The 12,409-nt window shown below is 44.6% G+C and overlaps 1 protein-coding gene across 7 annotated transcripts in view; it reads right to left on the bottom strand.

The window, feature by feature from the left end:
- The window catches only part of Cdkal1 (CDK5 regulatory subunit associated protein 1-like 1), a 552,607-nt gene that overhangs the window by 186,833 nt on the left and 353,365 nt on the right, over positions 1–12,409 (bottom strand). The window contains exon 12 of one of the 7 annotated variants that reach the window (XM_063276598.1): positions 8,226–9,625. Within the exon in view, the coding sequence (XP_063132668.1) occupies positions 9,469–9,625 (157 nt within the window). The 3' untranslated portion in view covers positions 8,226–9,468. 7 annotated transcript variants of the gene reach the window in all.

Raw genomic sequence — 12,409 nt, 5'->3', positions numbered from 1 at the left:
GCTAAAACATAACTGCCAAACTCCGTATTTAATTACCTTTACCACCTTCACCTAGCAATTAGTAAGAAAGAGAACATCACATGTTAATATCCCAAACCTTTCTTCCAGCACTAGGGCTTCCTCTTGTGAGGCCACTGTACATCTCACCATGTGGTAACTCACACACCACCCAAGAATGGCAACTGTGAAAAATGAGGAGACCAGAATGGATGTGCCCCTAGTTATGCCACACAGAAGTTAAGTAGGTGTGGTCAACAGTACACTAAACACCAATCGCTGCCCTGATTATCGTTTCTTCTCGCCACCGTAGCATAAATGAAAACCTAACTGCAAAGTAAACCACAAATCAGGATTATTTTGGGCAAATACTATTTGGAAGACAAAATTTTGGTTACTGGAGAGTAGAGATATGTACAAATAAGGAGCCAATTAGCCAGGAAATTTAGAGACTAAAGCTTATGAGACAAGAAGGGTGGAATTTGACAGGAGTATGTAGAAAAGAGAATCATCTGATTTCTGTGCCTCAAGACTTGGGCATTCTGGCTTTTGAACATACACTCATTTACAGAAAGGACACAAAGGCTATTCCTATCAAATCACTGCTGCTAAACCTCCCAAGACACACAGGAGAGAGTAAGTTAATAATCACCCTGCATCACTTTCCCCTTGGGACTTGGTCCTGTCCGGGAAGGACATCCTTTCGTCTGCTGAACTGAGAAATGTACTTTACAAGGACTTCATATCACCTGAGAGTAAAGCATTGACATCAGTTCCAGAAACCTAATAAGTTTCCATCAGCGTGTGTATGTACAATTGATAAGATATGCTATTGCTAATGCTCAAAGGCCAATGGCAGAAAAAAATTAAATCATAATTTATCTCCAGACTTTAAAACAAAACTTCCTTAAAACAAACTGCTGTTTTCCTTGTATGTATCCTCATGCTTTCAGCGTCAGATCACTCTTCCAGTCAATATTCACGGTGAATGATCTACTCAGAGTGCAAGCAAAGATGACTAATGCTGATACGATGTAACCCTGCCTTCCCTTAGCCTCAACCATACCAGGCAAAGAGTTTCCTAAGAAACTATCAGGAGCTGAGCATATAGACATGACCATGAAACCAACCATTCAAGTATTTCTCACTAAACATCACCAAAACAGACCACAGGCCATCAGCAGCCCCAGCTGGGATGAGGCCAGATGACCAGCATGGGCCTGAGGGCTGCAGGGGCTGAACTGTGCCCCAGCAAGTCACGAAGGGCCCTGGAGTCAGGCAGCAATGTATTTAGTCAGACAGGGATTGAGCTGCATACAGGCCATGCCTTCCCTTCTCACACACAGAGTGGCAGGGTTTACCAGCAATGGGTTACAGCTCAGCCAGCTGACTCAAACTGGTATCAGGTCTGAGTATGCGTCAAACTCCTTCGACAACTTAGATCAGCAGCGTGGGAGCCGTCACCCGCAGCTTAGCCAGGTTCCTGCCACAGCCTATTGTTTGGAATTAACTGAAACTGATTACATCTCGTAGGGCTCTGGACAACAGCCAAGCCATGAGTGTCCTGAATATAATTCACCACTAGCAAACTATGCTCAAAATTCACTCTGGCCCTCGGCAGGAACCTCTAGAACATTGTTTTCTTCTTGTTTACTTCTAAGCTAACAGGAATGTCAGATAATGGCAGATACAATCTAAGCATTACTATTCCCTGAGTGCTGCCAGAGAGAAGGCAATGTTCCCTCAATGTTCCCCGGGTCACCACCACTCCATAGCCTAGTAGCTTCCCTACAACTTACTGAGTCCCTTCCAAAACGATGCATCTGCTCAGGGACCACAGGTGCAGAGATTCCTGAACAAATGTATCTTCTTATAGAGTTCTTTTTCTGTTGCTGTAACAAAATACTAGAAGCTGACATATTAAGTTGAGGTTTACTTGGATCATGGCTTTGGTGCCTAGAAAGTGCAAACAGCATGAAGTTGGCATCCCAGCAAGGACTTCTGGCTATATCATAGCATGATGTCAAAGAGGATAGCAAGTGGTTACACACAGGGAGGGGTCATATCATACACCTGGAACAGAGTGAGACTCAAAGGCAAGCTCTCTCTCTTTGCAGCAGTCACTCTTGAGGACACTAGCCCAGGCCTAGTGAAACCTCCTCAGTCTCCTCTAAGTCAATGACTTAATGCTTCCTGGAAGGCTCTACCTCAGAGGGCTCAGCGGCCTCACCTTCACACTAGAACCAAGCTTCTCACACAGGAATTTCTGGAGGATGCTTCCCACTACATTCATGCCTCCAACTCTCATAGATTGGCTTTTCATGTCCCTAGCCTAGTATTCTGATACTTTTCTTTTACTTTAGAACTGTAAGACCTTATCCAAACACCTATTGTAATTAAGAAGGATGAGTCCCCACGCCTATTCACCAAACCTTCAATGAGAATGAATTCATTCAGAAAGTTCCCATCAGTGTATCGATATAGGGAGATTTAGGAAAGCAAAAGTGTACAAGGGCAGGGACAACGCAGTGTGTAGAAGCTGGTACCACTGTGGCCATGAAGGCTGGGTGTCATCCTAGGGAGGGAAAAGAAGGAGAGGGACAGAGAAGAGGTGGAAGCAGGGAGGGAAGGTGAGAACCAGAGAATGTGAAATGTGTGGATTCATGTTAAGTTACCAGGGCTTCAGCTGAACATGAAAGGCATGGGTCTAGAAATGGTGATGAAATTGTGGTTCTGAAAAAACAATCTTATTTTTCCCTGAAAAGTCTAACCGATGGCATCACTCTTACAGACATCAGTGTGCATTAATTAATAGGCAGTATCGGTTATAGCATGTTTTAGGTGAGTTAAGCCCAATAAATGATGTTTGCAACCAAAGGAGACATCTTATAAAGACTTGTTAATAAATGAACAAAGGGAATACCTTCAATATGGTTCTCTTCATCTATGTGTATGTATGTGTCTGTGTGCATGCATGTGTGTATCTATCTATCTATGTTGAAGCTAATTTGAGTTTTGCTCTGATTTGTTAGAATTTGTCTGTGACTGTGCACCACACCGTGGCTGACTTTGCTGTCATTACTATTACTAGGGGTAAAACAGCCACCACCCTTGAATGAGTGTTGACCATGGGAAGTCTGGCACACACTACTTCATTTAATTCTCATAAGAACTGGAAAAGTTTGGAAGAAGAATGTTGTCCTCATTTTACTAACAACTTGCTCAACACTTTAGCTAGGACTGAAGCCTGGCTCACTGGACTCTAGCCCTGCACTGTCAGCCACTGCGCTGAAATCATAGCTTGATTCTCACTGTTACTTAATTCAGTAGCCAGTGCCTTTAGCTACGGAACCAGCATCTCCCTCTCACTATCCAATTCTGATTGTTTCTACATAACTGTTGTTTGTCCTGAGCCTCCATGAACTCAGCAGCTCTCTACCTAAGTGTGTGAGTCCAACCAGTATTTACTTGCTTTAGTATGTTTTCTTTAGTTGTTCATTTTAAAATTTATATAGTATTACTTATGAATCTGCTAAAGCTCTTTGAGAGTCTAAAACAGTTATCTTTAAAATGGACAACTAACTTCTCACCAGGACGCACCAAAGAAAATCAAAAGTCTAAACAAAGCTAAGTGGACAGTGTCTGTGGAAGGACACCCAAGGGAGACTTCAGGCTTCCACAGGCATGCATGCACACATGCCATACGTGCATATAGATGCCAGACATGTATCCACTCATACACATGCATGAGCACACACACATAGAGAGAAGAAAAAGAAAATCAATAGACTTCCCTAGTCACAGAGAGAGAGAGAGAGAGAGAGAGAGAGAGAGAGAGAGAGAAGGAAAGAGGAAGGTGAGACAGGTGGGAAGAGCTGGGGAGGGCAGGAGAGAAGATGGGAATACCTGAATGCAGGAACTAATTCATTGGGCCTTCAGCTGAACATAAATGGGGATCGAAAGCACCTTCCAGTACCACATGCTCGTGATCATGTTAATTAAACTGCCCAAACCATGCGTCCCTTAGTGGTTTTCCTTCACTTCTGTATTTTAGAGCAGTGGTTCTCAACCTTCCTAATGCTGCAATCCTTTAACACAGTTCCTCATGTTGTGGTTACCCCAACTATAAAGTTATTTTTATTGCTATTTCATAGATATAATTTTGCTGCTGAGCAGTGTCTCAGTTCCTAAAATTATCAGAAATGTGTGTTTTTCTGATGGTTGTGACCGAGATGTTGAGAACTGCCATTCTAGAGGAAAGAGAAAGAAGATGAAATGTTTCTAGCACTACAATGTTTAGACTATTCAACAGGATCGTTGCCTAGTGTGATGATGAGGGCTGAAATCTCAAAGATTTTAAGATGCAGGTAGAAGGTTTAGAGGTTCAAGGCCACACTACATAGACCTTGTCTCATAAAAACATAAACAAATCAATAAATATTTAAGAAACTCATGTTAAGTATGCCTCTCAGGGCATAAAGTGTTAATTGGTAAAGGATGTAGCCTGAGAAAGATAGTGTTGACCACATTAATATAGTGATCTAAAAAAGGAACCAAATTAAATTAGGAACAACTTTTAAGATTCTCTCCCTATGGTCTGACAAAATAAGAAAATTAAGTGTCCCTACGTCTCCTTATGACATAGAATCTCCTCCTGGCCTGTTAGTGGTTATACATATTCTGAGGGAGGAACCTGAATCAGGAGGTCACATGCTGCCTGTCACTACAGAGACGATGCCTTCTGTACACATCCAATTAATGGGAAATATTCTCAATCACTATAATGCCCAGAAGACAAGCAGAGTATTTAATCATCAACAGCAGCAGGGCCCATGGGCCTCTATGACACTGAGGGGCTGCCTACAGCTTTTGGCAAAAATAATGATTTGCATTTCATGGACCCAAGGCCCTAGTATTTATGCTAGATGGCCTCCGGTCTATTTTTTAATGTCAAACAAAAGTCCTGTAGGAGCACTAATTCTACACCCAGCACCTGACACAACAGTAGGAAGATTATGACAGAAAGCTAAATTACAAAATATATAGGAAGCCTACAGTACTGAACGAATGGACTTGTACAGAAATAAATCCTCATAACACCAAGGCAGAGATGCCCTAGATGAAAAACAGTAACTTAATGGCTAGGACAACCAAAACCAATTAATTAAAAACAAAAAGGAAAGAGAAACTATGTTATACAGGAGTCTGATGTCATACAAGGCAGACCATGTAAACCTACGGCTTCCTTGGAAGGGCTATAAGGGAAGGACCAGAGTCGCTTCCCACCGTCCCAAAGGAAAGCAGGGCAACAATAAAGAAAATAATTCCCAGGAACACAACTGTTCAATTTCAAGCCAGTAAGGGTTTATTCTGTTTTCTCAGAGTTAAGGAGCCTCAAAGTGTCCAACAGCACTACAGCTGGTCACAAGGGAAGTCACTAAACAGAGCATCTGAAGCTTAGGCAGGAAGTTCTTCAGGTCTGAGGAAAGGGCCCTCCCCCCACCTTATGTTTCTGAGACAGTCTCACTCTGCCTCTAGTTAGCCTTTTTTCCCCATTGTGATCTTACCACAAGCCTCTGCTGTTACACCTAGATTTTTGAGAAAAAGAATGATTATCACTAACAATACAAATAGTGTTGATGTCATGTGCAAAACTGGGCTTGATATCTAAGAATAATGACTCTAAAATCATTTCTTTATAGTGGTAGCCATTAAAACCCTAAAGTGAGAACAGTAAAAACAGCATATTCTGAAAAGGAGACTCTTGGGAGCTGCTTCATAATTGGTTCATTTCATCCAAGAATGGATATATGATGGTTGGAATAAATGTATTTTTCAACATCCTTTGTGCTTAGGCGTGACCATGTTCTATTCAAAGAAAACATACAAAGACTCACACATACAAAGACTCACATATTAATACAACCTTCCACACAGTGTCTTTTGCATATTTGGAATACAGACTTGAAGGTTAGCTTTGAATTAGTTATTGTGAGCCTCGAGATAGAGAATCCTGCTAATCATAGCTGAACATCAAAGCTACCCTGGCCATGGGAGCTAAGGTCTATCCTGCACCCCTGTGGCTCTCCATATTCCCTCTGCTGAGCTCTGATCTTCAATGATGCTCAAACGTCAGCCTCCACCTTCTTTCTTTTGTCACTTTTATTTCTCTGACTTGTAAATAAGTCAGATTGTATCTTTAGCATGCATAATACCGGACACTGACACACACACGCGCGCGCACACAGACACAGACACACACACACACACACACACACACACACACACACACAAATTGCCCTGTGTAATCCTCCTTTATTGCAACCTAGCTTCTGGAGAAACCCTGCCACAGGGCACACCATTTAGACGATGAAGCCCAAGGATGTGAACACGGAGTGTGATGCTAAGCACAAAGCCAAAGAAGCAGAGTGGCAGTGACTGGATCCCACCTGCCTGGCACCTGCATAGGACACGGGGTGCATATGGTTAGGAATCCCAGCTGTGACCAGCAAACACTTATGTTCCAGGTACTTTGTCCTAGAAGCAGGAAGTACATGGGAGGAGAAACTGAGTTAATTTAAAACTGTCACTACATGGGTTCTGCAAGAAAACATTGCTACAATATAGGAGAAACTTGGCCGGCACAGATGGCTTGGTGGCTAAGACTGCATACCATTCTTGCAGAAGACTCCAGTGCAGTCCCCAGCACCCGCATCGAGTGGCTCATAACTGCCTTTAACTCCAGCTCCCGCACACCTAGCACTTCTGTCCTTCTGTAGTCATGTGGACACATGTACATTAAGGCACTGATACATTGATTAACAAAGCTAAAAGACATGACAGCCCTTGGTGCTGAACCTTATTTGAAGATATGAACATGTCTAAGTCTTTAGGAACACTTTCAGTCATTGAACACTCTGGTGCTGACAAAGATCTAACAGCTTCTCCTTGTGGTCACATTCATATACAGGTCATTATTCTCTAATCACGTGTCCCTCAGCCTGGACTGCAAGTGACCCCCCTAAGTAGGAGATGTTGACAACAAGAAGTGGCTGTTTAACTGCACAGCCTAGTCTTGATTGACAAACAGCCCTTCTTCTTTTTTTCTAAAGATTTATTCATTTATTATATATAAGTACACTGCAGCTGTCTTCAGACACACCAGAAGAGGGCATCAGATCTCTTTACAGATGGTTGTGAGCCCCCATGTGGTTGCTGGGAATTGAACTCAGGACCTCTGGAAGAGTAGTCGGGTGCTCTTAACCGCTGAGCCATCTCTCCAGCCCGACAAACAGCCCTTCTTAATTGCTTCTAATCTGAGCTCAGTCACGAGCTCTGTGACTGGTCATTTAACCTCCCTATACCTTCATGTCCTACCCTGTAAAGCGGGGAGAACTTCTTTCTGGTATGTATCACTGTGGAAATTCAATAAACTCATGCATAAATGTTCTGGTAAGTATACTTTACCTGGCCATCACTGGCAGCAAGAAGCCAGCGGGCATCCCCAGAGCACAGAACCTCTACGAGGGCTGAGTACTCCATTCTATGAAAAGAAATCTGTCTGTTTTCATAAAGAGGTTCAGTAAACTTTTCCTGTAGGAAAGGAGGTTTACCTACAGCAGACTGAGGATACCACTCCTTCTTAAGGGGTTCCAAAGTGAGGTCCCTCGCTTATCAACTGCTGGTCGTTCCCACCTCCTGACTGTACAGCCCTCACTGCTGTATGCAATGGATGAGCGCACACAAGCATGTGCAGGGTTCTCTCTGTGCACACACTGAGCATGGTGCAGCAACCTGGGACAGTTACCAACATCAGGCCATGGAGATCTTTCCATTTAGATACTCGTTTATGGCAACAGATTGAGCAGATGCCCTGTTTGAACAAGAAAGAAGATGCGGCAATGCTAATTTTTTCTCCATAAATCCTATAGCGACAAGCTTGTTCATAGGTGGCCACTATGGCTGACATTGGGCCCTTACCTCCTGTCTTTCCATAAACTGTCCCTTGGCTTCTTCAGGGTTAGTTCTTCCTAGATCTCTGTGATGGCTAATCTTTTTTTTTTTTTTTTAATTAACTTGAGTATTTCTTATTTACATTTCGAGTGTTATTCCCTTTCCCGGTTTCCAGGCCAACACCCCCCTAACCCTTCCCCCTCCCCTTCTTTATGGGTGTTCCCCTCCCCATCCTCCCCCCATTGCCGCCCTCCCCACAACAATCACGTTCACTGGGGGTTCAGTCTTAGCAGGACCCAGGGCTTCCCCTTCCACTGGTGCTCTTACTAGGATATTCATTGCTACCTATGAGGTCAGAGTCCAGGGTCAGTCCATGTATAGTCTTTAGGTAGTGGCTTAATTCCTGGAAGCTCTGGTTGGTTGGCATTGTTGTACATATGGGGTCTCAAGCCCCTTCAAGCTCTTCCAGTCCTTTCTCTGATTCCTTCAACGGGGGTCCTGTTCTCAGTTCAGTGGATTGCTGCTGGCATTCGCCTCTGTATTTGCTGTATTCTGGCTGTGTCTCTCAGGAGAGATCTACATCCGGCTAATCTTGATTTCAACTTGGCTACACCTGGAATCAACTAAGGACCAAGCAACAGAGCACACCCATGAAGGATTGTTTTGATTGGGTCATTTGAGGTGGGAAGACCCACCCTGATTCTGGGCCACCTTCTGGTGGCAGCCCACATGAGAGGACATGGAAGAATGAAGCTTTTCCTTTTTTGCCTGCTCATCCTCACTCTCCCTGGCAAGTTCATGCACCCTGCTGCCAAGGCACTCTTCTCTGGTGTTACAGTCTCAAGGACTGAGCAACCATCAGATTCTTGGATTCCATCAGGAAACAGCTACTGTTGGGACTAGCCAAACGGTAGCCTGTAAGTCACTCTAATAAACCCCATATATAATTATTCTGTAACTTCTGTTCCTCTAGAGAAACCCGATCAATCCTTCCTTTTCTCTCCTCCTCCTCCCCTTTCTCTAATACACACGTGGACTGTCTGCTGTTCAAATGCTTCCCTCCACACTTACACGCCTTGTCCATCTCTGGACCCCACAGTTCCTACAGCTTGTTACATCCCCAAACCCTGATGCTAGCTCAGGACGGAGCCGGTCCTCTCTGGCCCACAGTTGTATCAGCTTCTATGCGCCCACCGTGGGAAATGTCTTCCTGGGCACTGCTTTCTAGAAGCAGAGAGCCCCTTTAGCGTGTGCTTTCTTCCATTAAATAAATTTGGATTATTACCATACAGGATAAGGATTTTGGCCCCAAACACCTTTGCAGTTTCTCAGCACCAGCCTGAACATTTTTCTGTCTTCCAACTTCCTCTGAAAGCAAATCAGCACACGAACCTCATCTTCACTCAGATTCTCTGTATTTGGGCAGAAGGAAGCCACCAGATTATCTGCCAAAATGTCACATGAACAGCACTGTAGGGGTATTGGTCCCATGTCCGATCTGCCAAAGGGGTCAGGCCACTAGGGGAGGCAGGATTCAGGGAAGTTGACCATACTTACCCCATTCTGCCACTGGGAGGGTGTCGGGCAGTGGGAAGCCATGGGACAACGCTCAGTGGGTGGAGAAGTACTGTCTGTGGTACAGGACACAGCAAGAGCTGGTTGGGGGTCCCCGGACCTGCAAGGAGGTTGGGGCCTTCTGGTTCTCAGGCTCTTAGGCATCCAGGCACTCTGGGATAACACAGCAGAGATGAGAACAGAGTCCCATCATCGCCCCCCCCCCAACCTACCCAGACTGCATCTAGCCTGGGGACTAGGGGGTAACGCTCTGGCTGGTCCCCCACCAGGATAATCTTTGGCTTGATGGCAGTGGTGGGTTTGGTGGTAGAGGTGGCTTGGAGCACAGAGAGGCTTTTTTCAGGAGATTAGAAGGCTCTACAGAAGGTGAAGGCCTTCTCTATGGCACCCCATGGCAGATCCCAGTGAAAAAAAGACAGTCTGTGGTTTTAAGGCTTTTACTGTCATGGTGGAAAGTGGATGAGTAAAACTGTACCTCAGTTCTCAGAGTGGGCCTGAGATTAAATACTTTGCAGGGAGGAGTGTCTGGGAAGGAAAAGTTATTGGCTAAGTCTCCAGGCCTTTTTATAATGGAGATCTGTCTTGAGCCTACAAGACCTGTGGAGGGGCTTGGAGCATTGCCCTTATATGACTGATGGCCACAAATCTATGGAGGGCTGTGGCTAGAGACCACCCTGGTTTCCTGGGAGTCAGGTGAAACACCTACCCTCCCTTTCAGGGTCACCAGGGATTCAAACCTCCTCAACTGGGAACCAGGTTGCCTTTCAGGGTCCCACGGCGGTACCTAGCCCAGCTATACACAGAGTCCCTATTCCTCTATGAAACTTATGAATCAGGCCCCACTGCCCATGTTTCTTTCAGCATTCTTAGTTTCCAAGCTCCCACCAGAATGGCCCTTTAAGCTCTTCTTCCAATGGCTTTTAAACAAGCTCTTCTACGTTCAGCCCGCAAACCTTTCTAGTGACCTAAGAACCACAGTCAATTTAATCGTCATAGGGCTCCAGGTCCTGGTCCCAATCCCATCTGAGCATCTTTTCTGTTCTTATAACAATGCTGACAAAACCAACTTAAGGGACAAAGAATTTATTCTGCCTCACAGGTCACGGTGCATTTCGAGTTGGTCACATTACACATGGAATCAGAAACAGCATGACTGCAAGCTGCTGCTTCCCCCCTTTCTCTATTTAAAGTCTAGACTAACAGTGGGTAGATCTCCCCACCTCAATTAAGGCAATCCAGATGCTCACAGGCCTGCCCATGTGCCAGGAGATTCTAGATTGAATTAGGTTGACAACACAACCACGGCACAGTCCAGCTCACCATTCTACCTGTAGCTGTGACCTCTGTCATCATCATAGCGGATAAGGGCAACAGGTGGGAAGAAGGGTCTCTTGTGGCTCATGGTTTGAAGCTACAGTTCATCATGGCAGATGAAGGAGTTATGGCAAGAAGTGAAGAAGCTGGTCACAATGTGACCAGTTAGGAAACAGAAAAGGATGGACACAGATGTTCAGCTCCTTCTTACCTTGTTCTGTTTATTCAGTGACATGGTGCTGCCCATACTAAGGACTGAACACCCACTCCATTCAGGTAGTTACTTATGAAAATACCCTCACCTATACCCAACCCAGACTTGTGCCTCATTAATATTGTAGGTGACAATGCAATCAAGCTGACCATCAACCAGGACACAAGTCACAGTCCCAACCACTTCTAAACATATTACCTCATACTGTGTCTTAATTTATCTTTCTTCCTTTCATTTCTAGTGTGTGGATGTGTCTGAGTTTGTGTGTGTATGAACTATAGGTATGTATGTGCACATGTGAAAGTCAAAGATTGAACTTCAAGAGTTGGTTCTCTGCTTTAAATAGGTGCATCAGGCTTGCACGGAAGACATTTTTCACACACTTGCTGGTCTGAGCATGTATTGAGCTCAGACACCAAGGAGCTAAATTTTATATCCACACGTGCCTTTACTGCCTTCAGTCGAAGTGAACAGTGCACATTTTGTCTCCTCACTATCTGCTGAGCCCATGCTGTGGTTTCCATTGCCCGGCAGCAGAGCACACTGCAGACCAGGTGCACAGCACACTGCAGACCAGGTGCACAGCACACTGCAGACCAGGTGCACAGCACACTGCAGACCAGGTGCACAGCACACTGCAGACCAGGTGCACAGCACACTGCAGACCAGGTGCACAGCACACTGCAGACCAGGTGCACAGCACACTGCAGACCAGGTGCACAGCACACTGTAGACCAGGTGCACAGCACATCACATTAGTCAAGAGCATTGCTGAGAGATCTTACAGTCTGACTTTGCATGGAATCCTGTTGCTAACTGCATGAACTTGGACTAGCTTTGTCCTTGAAGATTAAAATGTTAATACATGCAAGGTTCTTGACATACAAGTGTGTTCTGAAAAGTGTTCAGATATTGGTTTTAATGTTATCAGATTATCATTGGGATTGCTCTTTCTTACATTTGCTTTGTTTAATTAATATTGGAACAAGAATAAAAATCACAAGCAGAAATGAGAGTCTCATCTTATACCTCATAAGTTAATAATTGCAGATTTCAAAAAATGTAATCACTCCCACCCCCTTCATTCTCACCTGAAACAATGTAGACTAAACACATTTGCATTGTCCACAGGGCTAAGCTTTGGTGCAATCATGAGACAACATGCAACTGGACTTCAGAAGCACTGACAAAGAAGAGACACTTATTACACACACCCTACTTCACAGATCTAGGCTCACAGCTGTACTTCAGGGGCATAGTCCTGAGGCAGGAAAAATGTACCAACGTTCAGAGGTGACACCCTTTTGTTGTCTGAGAAGATAATGCAATCGTAAAACTATAAAGTGACAGGAATGG

Source organism: Rattus norvegicus, chromosome 17 (assembly GCF_036323735.1).
Source record: "Rattus norvegicus strain BN/NHsdMcwi chromosome 17, GRCr8, whole genome shotgun sequence".
Lineage (NCBI taxonomy): Eukaryota > Metazoa > Chordata > Mammalia > Rodentia > Muridae > Rattus > Rattus norvegicus.
Note: the sequence above shows the minus strand (reverse complement) of the source record. Positions and strands in the feature narration are given on the sequence as shown.